The sequence below is a fragment of the Mustela lutreola genome, chromosome 4 (assembly GCF_030435805.1).
Source record: "Mustela lutreola isolate mMusLut2 chromosome 4, mMusLut2.pri, whole genome shotgun sequence".
Lineage (NCBI taxonomy): Eukaryota > Metazoa > Chordata > Mammalia > Carnivora > Mustelidae > Mustela > Mustela lutreola.
The window spans coordinates 190,105,978-190,118,240 of record NC_081293.1 but is presented as its reverse complement, the minus strand read 5'-3'; the positions used below and the strand labels follow the sequence as shown (position 1 = coordinate 190,118,240).

The 12,263-nt window shown below is 44.7% G+C and overlaps 2 protein-coding genes across 2 annotated transcripts in view; both read right to left on the bottom strand.

Moving 5' to 3' along the window:
- Positions 1-12,263, bottom strand: part of SSBP1 (single stranded DNA binding protein 1) — a 39,237-nt gene that overhangs the window by 5,053 nt on the left and 21,921 nt on the right. The window lies entirely within an intron of this gene.
- Positions 5,699-8,725, bottom strand: TAS2R3 (taste 2 receptor member 3). The gene has a single exon (XM_059172058.1). It carries the CDS (start codon positions 8,098-8,100, stop codon positions 7,150-7,152), a length of 951 nt encoding a protein of 316 aa, XP_059028041.1. The 5' UTR covers positions 8,101-8,725; the 3' UTR covers positions 5,699-7,149.

The following is a 12,263-nucleotide window of genomic DNA, read 5'->3' as shown; positions in this document are numbered from 1 at the left end:
AAGAGAAGTCTTCCATGGATGACTGAAATCCAGCTTCTCTCCTCCCTATAATCTACTGATCTGCTGCAGCCCTATTTTCTCCATCTCTCATTCTGGTCAACATTACATTTTCACCCCTGAGCACATACAGTGATTCACAGTCACACACAGACCAAGTGCAAGGACTTCACACTTTCTCAAGAGAGCCTTTTTGCAATTAATTCCATCTATCAGGATGATTCCTTTACTTTGCATTCCCTCACCAGTCACACATATGTGTGCCATAATCATTTGCTGTGATATGCTTTGCTTGGGGAAAAAAAAAAAAAAATCAGCCATTTCATGTGTTTCTTTTACAGACATGGGTTTATGCTTAGATCACATAGGACTATTTCTTCTTGGGCATTTAGCTGCAAATCAAAGTACTCTGATCCCAAATACACAGTAATGCTTTAGCTATAGTTTTGCATCTCAATGCCTGATTCCTCTGTAATTTCTCAGACAGGAAAGGGCACAGTAAAAGGCAAATTATAGTATCGAAGACTATGAGTGAACGTGAGAGTATGACATATCTTATCTACTCTAGCAGCTGGGGGTGTAAACTTCGATGCAGTCACATGTAGGTTACCAAACTAGCATCAAAATAAAGCATACAAAGTCCTGTTCCTTTGTACGGGAACAGAAATACAAACAGATGGATAGAACAGAGGAACGGAAGAAGCTAAGACGTGCAGACCAGGTCCAGAAGAGGGAGCACATTCATGGGGCCCTTTAAGACAGGAAAGCAGCCTGGAGGGATTCCCCAAGCAGGAACCCAGTGGCTTACAGAAGCATTTGTATAAAACTAAGAGGCACGTGACAAAAGCGTGCCCAGATCAGTTAACCAGGTAAACACAGGGTGAACAAGCAAGGTAAGGAAAGGGAAGTTTATATCATAGCACATATTTCCACTGAATTATTTATAAAATAGATCACTGTGTTAAAGTAATTAAGTTAAAATATTTAAAATATCACATTTAAATAGAATAAATAATATGGAGTAAGATATAAGAAGTAAGTGCTCCAAAAGGGGTGGGGGAACCGCATACTGGCAGCACGAGACCCTATCCAAAATGCGACATAAATGTTGTTGGGCTCTCAGTAGCAGCAGGCGCTATAATTAAGATGTGATCATGTCACCTAGGGTCATCAGTGAACACACTGGTTCTGGCAGATGTTATCTATGAAAAGGTCAGTATGGGGAAAGCATTAACAAAACCCATTCCCCTTTTGCATGAGGATTTACCTTCAGTTAAATATAAAAGTCTTATGGATATTCCCTGCTTTGGGCCTCCTTGAGTGTGGTGACTCTTTTGATGTGTGTGCCTTTTTTTTTTTTTTAAGATTTTTATTTATTTATTTGTGAGACACAGAGCATTAGCAGGGGAGGGGGGAAGGGCAGAGAAAGAGGGAGAAGCAGGCTCCCTACTGAGCAGAGTCAGATGCAGGCCTCAATCCCAGGATCCTGAGATCATGACCTGAGCTGAAGGCACACGCTTAACTGACCAAGCCACCCAGACATCCCTGATGTGTGTTTCCTTTGACTCAACCTTGGCAGCCATGTCTATGAAATTATTACAAGAGAAACTGGCACCTTTGGGACATGAATCTTTTTAGGCTAGCCCCACCCCTGCACAGCTGTGGATCTCTACTCCTAGCACCTTGGCTCTATGGCCGCAGCAAGGACTCTGCAAAACAGAAAGGCCTGACACTCCCCTGCCCATAAGCTAGGTCGCTGAACCATATCCACCTGAGTAGACCGGTGCCAGAGGCCTAAGACATTGTGTAAGTCTTACTACTTCCTGGAGCCCCAAAAGACCTAGTGGCGGCAGGTATACTGCAGTCAGGTAGGTGTCCAAGCTCTAGACTCATCTAGCAGATCTGCTGGGAAAACTTTAGGGCCAATAGTTCAAGCAAAAGGACGACTTAGCTCATTTGATGAAGGCTTTGAATAAATGGGAATTACAAACTGTGAGCTGTTTTCGACAGAGTACTAATGTTGCTCGGGAGGAAGAGAGAAGGAAACTTCCACTTCTTGGGCTGTTTTTAGTGCTTCCTCTGTTCCCCGGCAGGGCAGCAGGTATCTTGAAAACTCAGGTAATCCTTAAAACAGTTCTACAAGGAAGATGTGGTTATCCCTAGTTACAGATGAGGGGAATGAAGATGAGAGAGAGTAAGCGGCTGTGAGCCAGCACAGGAAATCAGTGGCTAAGCTGTAAGGCGTCTCTGAGACTGAGCTCTTTCCACTGCTGCCCTCATCGGGTCATTCATTCAATAAACTGTTACCATAAGCCAGGCACTGCGGTAGGTGCTGGGAAAACAGAAGAAACACCCACAGCCCAACCTGCCTTCAAAAAACACACAGAAACGGGGCATCTGGGTGGCACAATCGGTTAAGGACCCAACTCTGGCTTTGGCCTCCGATGGTGATCTCAGGATTGTGAGATCAAGGCCCGCCTCTGGCTCTGAGCTCATCATGGAGTCTGCCTGGGATTCTCTCTCCCTTTCCTTCTGCCCCTCTCGCTCATGCTCGCTCTCTCTAATAAATTTTAAACACACACAGAACATGGAGAGAGAGACCAAAAAAAAACCAGAGCTCAGTGTTTCCGGTGCTATGTGAGGGGAAAACAAAGGGTGTAGGGGTTGTTCAGGAGGGGCCCTCAAGCCTCCTGTCTCAGAGGACTGGAGCTGTCTTGGCACTCCAAAGGGCTCCAGTCCTGCTGAAAGCAGCCTGCACGAACTATGGCCACACAGTGGTGGAGCCCAGCAGCAGAGCAGAGCAGTGCATGTGGCTGTCACAAAAGGAGTCTAGAGACAAAGATCACGGGGGCCAGAACCCTTCATCGTATCTGAAGCATTTGTTTCAGCGACGCAGAGATGAAATACTTGTTTGTATGTCTTTATTGCCCGCTTGGTGTGATCTTTTTGAGAAGAGCCATTGCTATCTAATAGAGTGCTTGGTACAAAGCGACGGTCAGATAAATGCCTGCGGGATAAATGAATGAACTGGAATCAAGATGAGCCAGAATCAAAATGGTGTGAGAGAGATGCCTGGGTGGCTCAGTTGGTTAAGCCGCTGCCTTCGGCTCAGGTCATGATCCCAGGGTCCTGGGATCAAGTCCCGCATCGGGCTCCTTGCTCGGCAGGGTGCCTGCTTCTCTCACTGCTTCTGCCTGCTTGTGTGTACACACTCCCTCTCTCTGTCTCTCTCTCTCTGTCTCTCTGGCAAATAAATAAGATCTTTTGAAAAAAAATGGTGTGAGAATTTATGTATGCCTAGAACACACAGCAATATCCAGCCGCTAGCTAAAACCCATCCGTCTCTCAAAGAGATCTGCTAGATGGGCTGTAAGGGTACAAACCTGAGCAACCACAAAATGTTCAGAATTCTCCCTCCCCGGCCGTGAGTACCCTACTTAGCAACAGACGGGTACTGAGGCTAGACAGACCACACAGAGAAACTCCACTCATGGGTTTCTGAAAAAATAGTTTTCAGAGTTAACCCAGAAATACCACTCTGGTCATCTGGCCAGCTCTACCAAGTCACACTGACAATTTCATCACAGGGAAATCAACACAATGTGTTCATTGCCAAACTCGTTAAGAGCAGGGAAAAAAAGTCCTTCATTTTGTCTAAAGGTAATACAGTTCTTCTCCTGAGCCCCTGTCTGCTGGTTGGGGGTAAGTGTTTATTTAATCCAATGAGATAATGAATGTCTTCAGAAAAAATTTGAGTCTCTTTAGATTTAAAAATTAAAATCTGAGACATTATCCCCTTGAAATGTTTCTCCTCTTAGAGTCCGTGTGTACGGGGAGAGGGGTGGAGATTAATGCCACCTCGTGATGCCATGTCCTCCCTCCCCCTCAGCATCCTAGTCTCCTCAGGCTTCCAGAGAGATGTCCTTGTTCCTTGGTTTCTGCTTGCTCCGTATTCAGGGCTGAGTCGGTGCCTGTGTTTTGCTCCCACTGATCACAGCCTGGGAGCTCTGAGCCAGTCCCCAGAGAGGGGAGCTCTGAGCCAGTCCCCAGAGAAGGGAGATCTGGGCTCTCCCCTGCTGTCCTTGCAATCCCCCTTCTGTTCCCCTCTGCTTCCTCCCACCATCCCGTGGGCACCAGAAGGAGCAGGCTTTCACTCAGGCCATGTCCTCTTATACAGCAGCAACAGCAAACTCCATGGATACACTGTCATAAGACTAGAACTCCATGAGGCACAGTCTCTGCGCTCAACCCCTGATAAGCTAAAATGCTAGCAGCTGATACCTGTTGTATAGTTATTATGCTTTAGTTGCTAAAATAATTTACATACATTGTCTTGCTTAATCTGCAGACCAATCCTGTGAGGTATTTTATAAAATTACCTCTTTATAGTGAAGGGAACTAAGTCTGAGGAGGTTTAGTAACTTGCCGAAGATCATGCATCTGAGAAGTGATGAGGTCAGGATTCAAATCCAGTGTGTTAGGTTCCAGAAAATAACACCCTTAGCCCCTACGCTATATATTCTTCTAGTCCTGCAAAATGAAGAAACACCAAAAAATAACATATGATTGTCATTAGCAGTTGTCAGAGTTTTTGAGGTTACTTTTGCTTTCTTTTTTTTTTCTTTTTTTAAATATTTTATTTATTTATTTGACAGAGAGAGATCATAAGCAGGCAGAGAGGCAGGCAGAAAGAGAGGAGGAAGCAGGCTCCCCACTGAGCAGAGAGCCCGATGCGGGGCTCAATCCCAGGACTCTGAGATCATGACCCGAGCTGAAGGCAGCAGCTTAACCCACTGAGCCACCCAGGTGCCCCCACTTTTGCTTTCTTAAAACACAATTTCTTGCAGAATATCAACAGAATATCAGACTCTGTCTTCCACATATCCCAAGATCTAGACAGCTCTGTTCATCAACTGTTGGGAAATAACATGGACGTTATTTAAGGCAAAGGGCATGGGTGAACATGGAAACTGAGAAAAGTTGGAATGCATTTTGGGTTTTTGTTTTGGTTTTTTGGGTTTTGTTTTTTTTTTAGTTTTGTTGTTTACTTATTTTTATTTATGATCCTTGTATACCCAAAGTACAGCTCAATCTCATTAAGGATCAGGATCTGTGAACTCAGCTCGAGTTCAGAGAACACTAAAAATGAGAAGTTAGCCTAAGGCACCAAGAACCAAAAAACAGCTAAGCCATAATCTCCAGTAAAATGTTACATTCAGTTAAAAAAGGGGGGGGGGGGGAAACATACCTAAACTAGAAAGCAGAATCAGGAATTCAGATTAAGGACAAAAGAACCAGAAGGTCAGAGCTCAGCAGACAAGTCCTCAATGTAATGAAAGTATGAGCAAGTCTTCGAGAGTGGGTGACAATAAATTCAATGGTGAGGATCAGGGTTAATGAAACAGAAACCAATCAAGACGGCATGGATTTCCATAGCTAAACTTCCCTGTGCTGGAAAGCAGTGCAGATTTTTATTAAGTACAAAAGTACCCATTTCAGAATCCCTATATTTTAGTGAAGTATGAATGAATATTAAACAATTATTTTAAGTTTCAATAGATACCTTTCTGAAAGACAATTTTATGTCAAAACTAAGAATTTTCCTTTTTTTATTATGCTCAATTAGCCAACATATAGTAGTATATCATTGGTTTTTGACACAGCAGCTTCAAGAAGCAAGTATCAATCTGAAAACAAACAGTGCAAACCAAAAGACATTTATTTCTGTAACTTTAAAAATGAATACAGAAATCCCAGAACAAGCCCCAAATTAATTTCTGGTTACATAGGACCAAATGCCAAGTAGCATGGTGATCCTTAATGCTATGTCAAAGTATCACTCATTCCTCAAAATAATAAAAATAATAATAGCTGGGACTCTAAGCACTTTTCATCTGGTAACTCACTCACTCCTTCCAGCAACCCCATCAACGACATACTAATCCCATTTTACAAATGAAGACGGTGAAACAGAAGTGAAGAAACTTCCCACAAGTCACCCAGTTCACGGGGGCCGGGGCCAGGGCTAGAACCCAGGCCATCTGCCTTCAGGGCCCAGATTCGTAGCCACAATGCTCTACACCTGACAGCCCTATTAGTGACAGAAAGCTGGATTCAGATTTTCCATGGGACCTAACTGTATATACCCATGAGTCTAAGAATTCTTCATGATCATAATAATAATCTTCTCATTGACTTCTTGATGCTGTTTAGTGATAGGAAATTAATCAATGCCTGTGTAACTGTATTAAAAGATGATGTACTGAATTTACAAAAACTGCTTATATATATATATATATATATTTTTTAAACTCTCAAGTTTTCAAAGCTCACATGCATCATGGTTAGTTTAAAAAGGAAAAACTGCTTGGACTTTTTTCCTATCTAAAAAATAAAAAAAATTACTTGACAATTTACTTCAGCCCAACAATAAAGGAACACCAGGAGTCCTGAAGGGAAATCACCACCACCGGACTGGACTGGAGCCTACTGGCCAAGAGTCTTGATTCTCATTCCGCTGCTTTTGTCCTCGCACAGAGGACGTGTGGAAACTCATCTCCTGTGGGAACTGCTCCTGCTGTACAATTCACTGTCAGATACCCGCTTCACAGAGCGAAGGCTCTACACAGCACACTGGCCACGCTGCCTCCTGAATTGTGAAGTCCGTGTCACCGTCTGCATTTTAAAATGACGGAAAAGAGGATCAGAAAGTAAATGAAAGTAACTCACCAACGGCCAAAAGTCTTGGAAATAGAACCTGAATTCAAACCCAAGTCTGGGGAACTGCAAAGCCTCTTCTCTTCCCCGCAGATCCATTACACTGTCCTAGTTACATTAGCTCATGACTGTCCATATAAACTTGAAGTTAAAGCTAGGAATCAGCTCATTAGGTTGATAGCTATTAAAGTACAGCTCTACATCTATATAGTGAGTGTTCCTACTATACTGACATTTTCCAGAGACTGTTTCACCCTCTCCAAAACACCACACAAAGAAAAGCCAAGAGACATGTCCCCAGTGGGCCAGAACAATGTAGTCGCGTCTCTCTCCTCCTGGTGTCACAGAATTGATGCCACGAAAGGATCAGGAGGAGCCCTTAGCCTTGAGCCAGACTAAAGGAATCCCAGGCTCTCGTCTGTGCCCTCGGTCACTCTAGGGGGCATAAGGTCCCTTGAATCCAGGCTTCCGAAGGCCAGGCTCACACCACAGCATCTCCACGAACGTCTGCTTCAGCTTGTTGTTTCCCAGAATGAGAATGAATGAGTGGCCAGCAGGATAAAACATTGTAACTGCTTCTCCGATCATAATGACCATCTCAGTTCCTGGTATGAAATAATTGCAGGATGTAATCAGAAAGGCCAAAAAGTAAAGCAGGAAGAGAAAGAGGAAGGAGACGATGATTTTGATGGCTCTCTGGTGGGCCTCGGTGCTTGGATCTCTGGAGCTGATGCCGCTTTGCTGCAGCTGCTGCACGTGTCTCCCCAGGGAGAGGATGAGCAGAAAGTACGAGGCCACAGACACAATTAGGGGAGGCAGGTTCCACAGAGTCCCAAGAACATGGGACACTTTGTATTCATTTCTTTTCTTTCTAAAGTGCTCGGTCACATTCCCTGTGCCATCGATCCCCCTGAGAACAGAATAGATCTTAAATTCCTGGATCAGAGATAGGGCACTGACACACGATAAGAACAGGGCACCCAAAATCATACATACAACCATCCTAGAAACTCTCCACTTGAGCCAGAGGAATGCAGGATGGGAGAAAGTGGCAATTTTCAGGCAGTAGAGGACACTGAGACAGGTGGCGAGCCAAATGCTCAGGTGGTTTGTAAATGTCCAGAAAATATCAATAATTTGCATCACTATCCCTTCATCACGTACTTTGAAAGAGAACACCATTAAAACACCGTCAACCAAGAGAATCCACAGGAGAACGATCCTAGAGAGAGCAAGGTTAGTGATGATGAAGTCAGACAGAGAGACTGTCTTGTTTTTGCACCAGCTGCTGCCATTGGCCAACACTATGAACCCATTCCCCAGCATCCCCAGAATGAACTCGGCGGCAGACAGAACCAGGAACATCCATTTCTCCAGCCCTGACATGTCAGCTAGACCTGACCTTGTTCTTTCTCTTGATGTACAATCTCCTTGCTGACTTGAAACTCTGCTCTGTGAACCTGTCACTTCTACCTGTTGCTTCACTGTACCTGTCTCTTGTCTGTGCCCAATTTAGTCTGTTGTAGAGCACAATTTAGTGAACCCTCTCTGGATCTTTCCGATTAGTCTGTCCTCTTCACAGATGACAGCGACTGTCACATTTCATCTATGATCTAAACTCAGCAGCTCTTTGCCAAAATGCAAATGGAGTAGTATTCAATGTCACAAGAAGAAGGAAGAGATCTCACTCACAAAGGCGAGGATTTGCACACACAGGGAGGGAGGTTCCAAGCCAGCCAGGACAGAAAGGTGCATGACCAGAAGTCAGACAGAATCGCTCTGAAGAGTGAGAAGTCTTCCACCTGGAAAGAAGACTCCGGGACACACAAGGAGGAGGGAGATCAGAATTCCACCAGAAGGCACTATCAAAGTCACCTGGAGGGAGGTTTAAGTGCATGAAACAAAGAAAGTTCAATGCCAGAGGTCCTGGGTTAGAATTAAAAGGTGTGCCTCTTAGTGTATACCTTACATGAGGGGGCTCCAAGTTCTTCCCTAGAGAGCCATATCACCAGAAGTCTTAACTACCTGACTACTTAAATAACAATAATGAATTATAGCATATAAGCTACTTAAAATGTAGATTTTCAGAGTCACCTGGGTGGCTCAGTGGGTTAAGCCTCTGCCTTCGGCTCAGGTCATGATCCCAGGGTCCTGGGATTGAGCCCCACATTGGGCTCTCTGCTCAGCAGGGAGCCTACTTTCCCCCAACCCCCGCCTGCCTCTCTGCCTACTTGTGATCTTTCTCTCTCTCTCTCTCTCTCTCTCTCTCTGTGTTAAATAAATAAAATATTTAAAAATAAATAAATAAATAAAATGTAGATTTTCAGAGTGCAGGACCACTGTATCAATATGTCAACAGTAGTTCAAGCTGACAGAAATCACACGCAGTCTTTTCAACCAAAGAAGCCTGATTGATGTAAAACAGTGCCTTACAAATTGGACCATGGCCAACAGTAATCATCTTTATAGGGCTTTATATATATCTCACCATACATACATATTATACTGGGAATACAAAGGAGGTCACAAAACAATTATTTCCCCTTTCTAGATGTGTGGCAGTCTGATATTTTCTATTCTTTCTATTTCTTTCATTGCTGCTTGCCTACCACAAACTTGATTTTATAATCTACACATGAGTTGTAATAAATATGGTTTGAAAACACTGATCTGAAGGATGGAGAGGAAAAATCAAGGCCACCAAGAGACAAAGCAGAGAGTTTAGCAACACCATCCAAATAACAGAAGGATAGACTTTCGGATCCCCTCAAAAGGACGTCCCACGGTAGCAGATGACAAATCTGCACAAACAACACAGAGTCTCTTCTGGATACCCGCCACGCAGCCAGGTGAACCTCATCAGGCTTGGCATTCTGCAGCGTACGATACCGTTGCAAAGCATTTCCGAGAATCCTCGGCCATGAGCACAGCCCTCCCTCATCACCCTCAGCCTTCTCGGGCTAACTCTGCAACCTGACCACATGCTCCTGAGCTCTGGGCTCCAGAATTACAGTAAGGCAGTTCCCAGCTGTCTCTGGCAGTCCTTTAACAGGACCTTAGCCCAGTTGTAGCGCTGGTCCCGTCACCACTGACGCTGTTCAGTTTTTTCTCATGGCCTCAGTTCTATAGATGCACATTTCTGTTCTCACAACACCTTCTACATCCTCTCCTAAGAAGCAATAAGCTAATAAGATTCCTCTACGCAGGGATTAGAATTATCCAGTGAGGGGACGCCTGGGTGGCTCAGTTGGTTAAGCGGCTGCCTTTGGCTCAGGTCATGATCCCAGCGTCCTGGGATCGAGTCCCACATCGGGCTCCTTGCTCGGCAGGGAGCCTGCTTCTCCCTCTGCCTCTGCCTGCCATTCTGTCTGCCTGTGCTCGCTCGCTCTCCCTCTCTCTGACAAATAAATAAAATCTTAAAAAAAAAAAAAAAGAATTATCCAGTGAGAAGAAACATTAGAATATGTAACATATCAGAATTCATTTCATGTACCACGTATGGCTGATCATCCTGCTTTACAAGTCTTATTATTTTTACCCCTTCCAAAATTATAACATTTACCTTTTTAGAAGTCATTACTGAGAAATCTAGGGTTAACTATAATTTTTCTCTCTCAGTTTTGATTCTTTCCCAGGACAGTGTTTCCATGCACAATGGACTAGCGGGTAGCCAGAGTTCCATTTCAGAGTTTAAAAGACATCGTTGGAATCACGGAACACTACACCAAAAACTAATGATGTACTGTATGGTGACTAACATAACATCATTTTTAAAATTGTAACAAACAAATAAATAAATATTTGTTAAATGAGAAAAAATAAAAAATAAAAGATCATTGGGGTAGAAAAGACATTGCTGGATATCAGCATTATCGTTGCTCCTTCTCCATCAGGTACCACTGATAAGAATTATGAGCCCATAATTATACCATTCCCACTTTTTTTTAGACTTTAGTTATTTATTTGACAGAGATCACAAGTAGGCAGCGAGGCAGGCAGAGGTGGGGGGGGGGGGCAGCAGGCTCCCTGCTGAGCAGAGAGCCCGATGCAGTGCTCAGTCCCAGGACCCTGAGATCATGACCTGAGCAGAAGGCAGAGGCTTAACCCACTGAGCCACCCAGGCACCCCCATTCCCACTTTTTAACATAAACACAACAACTATCATACAATTACTAATATCATAGCATTAGTAATGTCTGTACATTCACCATCCTCCACTGAAACAGCCACATATACTCAAGTCCAACACAAAATGTACATCTTTAACCACGGTTTGTTAGGGATCCATGCCAGAGCCAAGGTGCTGGATGCTTGCACCTTTCATCCCAGGCTGCAGACATCTAGGACGACAACTCGGAGATCACGCTCTGTTCTCAACCATCCTTCTGAGTAAAAGACCAAAGGAAGCGTATCAGTCAGGACGTCCACAAGAAGCAACTGGCACAAACTGGGTAATTCCAGAAAGGTGCTAAAGTGGAATTATTTACAAAAGTGTGAGCAGAGGATGGGGAAACCATAAACAGCTAGTGCAGTGCCCCAGGGCTCGGACCAGTGGGACACCACATCGCCACACCACCCAGAAACAGAGGGCTATGTAGAGGGGACCTCCTGACTGTCGCTGAGATTTCTCAGTTGGGAGACCCCAAAGAGAGTGCACTGAGAGAATAAGCCTCAAAACACGGGCCAGCAGACTAACAAGACAGTGCACTATCGTCTTCCTGCCCTTCATTATTCTGGCACTTTCTCTGCAGGGACTGAGGTATCTCGGTCCAGGTCTTCACCTCATTCCTGCTCTGACACTAGCATGACAACTGAGTTGATAAGCACCAGCGGGACACTCAGACTGACAGCAAGACAAGTCACAAATAATAGCCCTTTCCATCAACTGAGGCTCACTAATTTGCAGAATACAGAAGGAAACCAGCACAGCTGGGTGTATATAGCAGAGAGACCACCTACAACGGTAAGTGGAGTGCAGGCTTCTGGGTCCCTTAAAATCCTCACCTGGAGGTGAGGCGACGGCAAACTCTCAGTCTGAGTAAACAGGACTGGTCTGAAGGCCCTCGCTCACACCAGGTGTGCACGTGTACATTCTCTCTGTGCCTCATCTGGGAGAGCGCACCTTACCAACCTTGGCCTTACACTGCATACAGCCCCGCTACGGAACACTGCAGCATACGGCCCACTCCAAATGAACATAGGCCTCATTTACACCTTCAGTTCCATCCCCCAAACTGATAAAACTTTGTTTTACAGAAACAGAACAAGAGTCTATTATCCAGATGCTTTCAATAACCAGCTACCATGCTAACACACCAGCTTGATGCCCCATCCTGCCATAATGTTACCCAAAAATGTTCATCCAGTCTTTCCCTTCAGACACTGGGGACAGGGACATTCCTCCAGGATTTCTGAGCTCCTACACACACCTTGCTGGATGTGCTAAGTATACGAGGCCCTGGCCACCTTGACCGGGGCCATTTTGAGCAGTGAGCAACCAGAAAGGAGGAGGTAATGTGCCCCTCCGGGACAAGGAGCAGGCTTGTTTC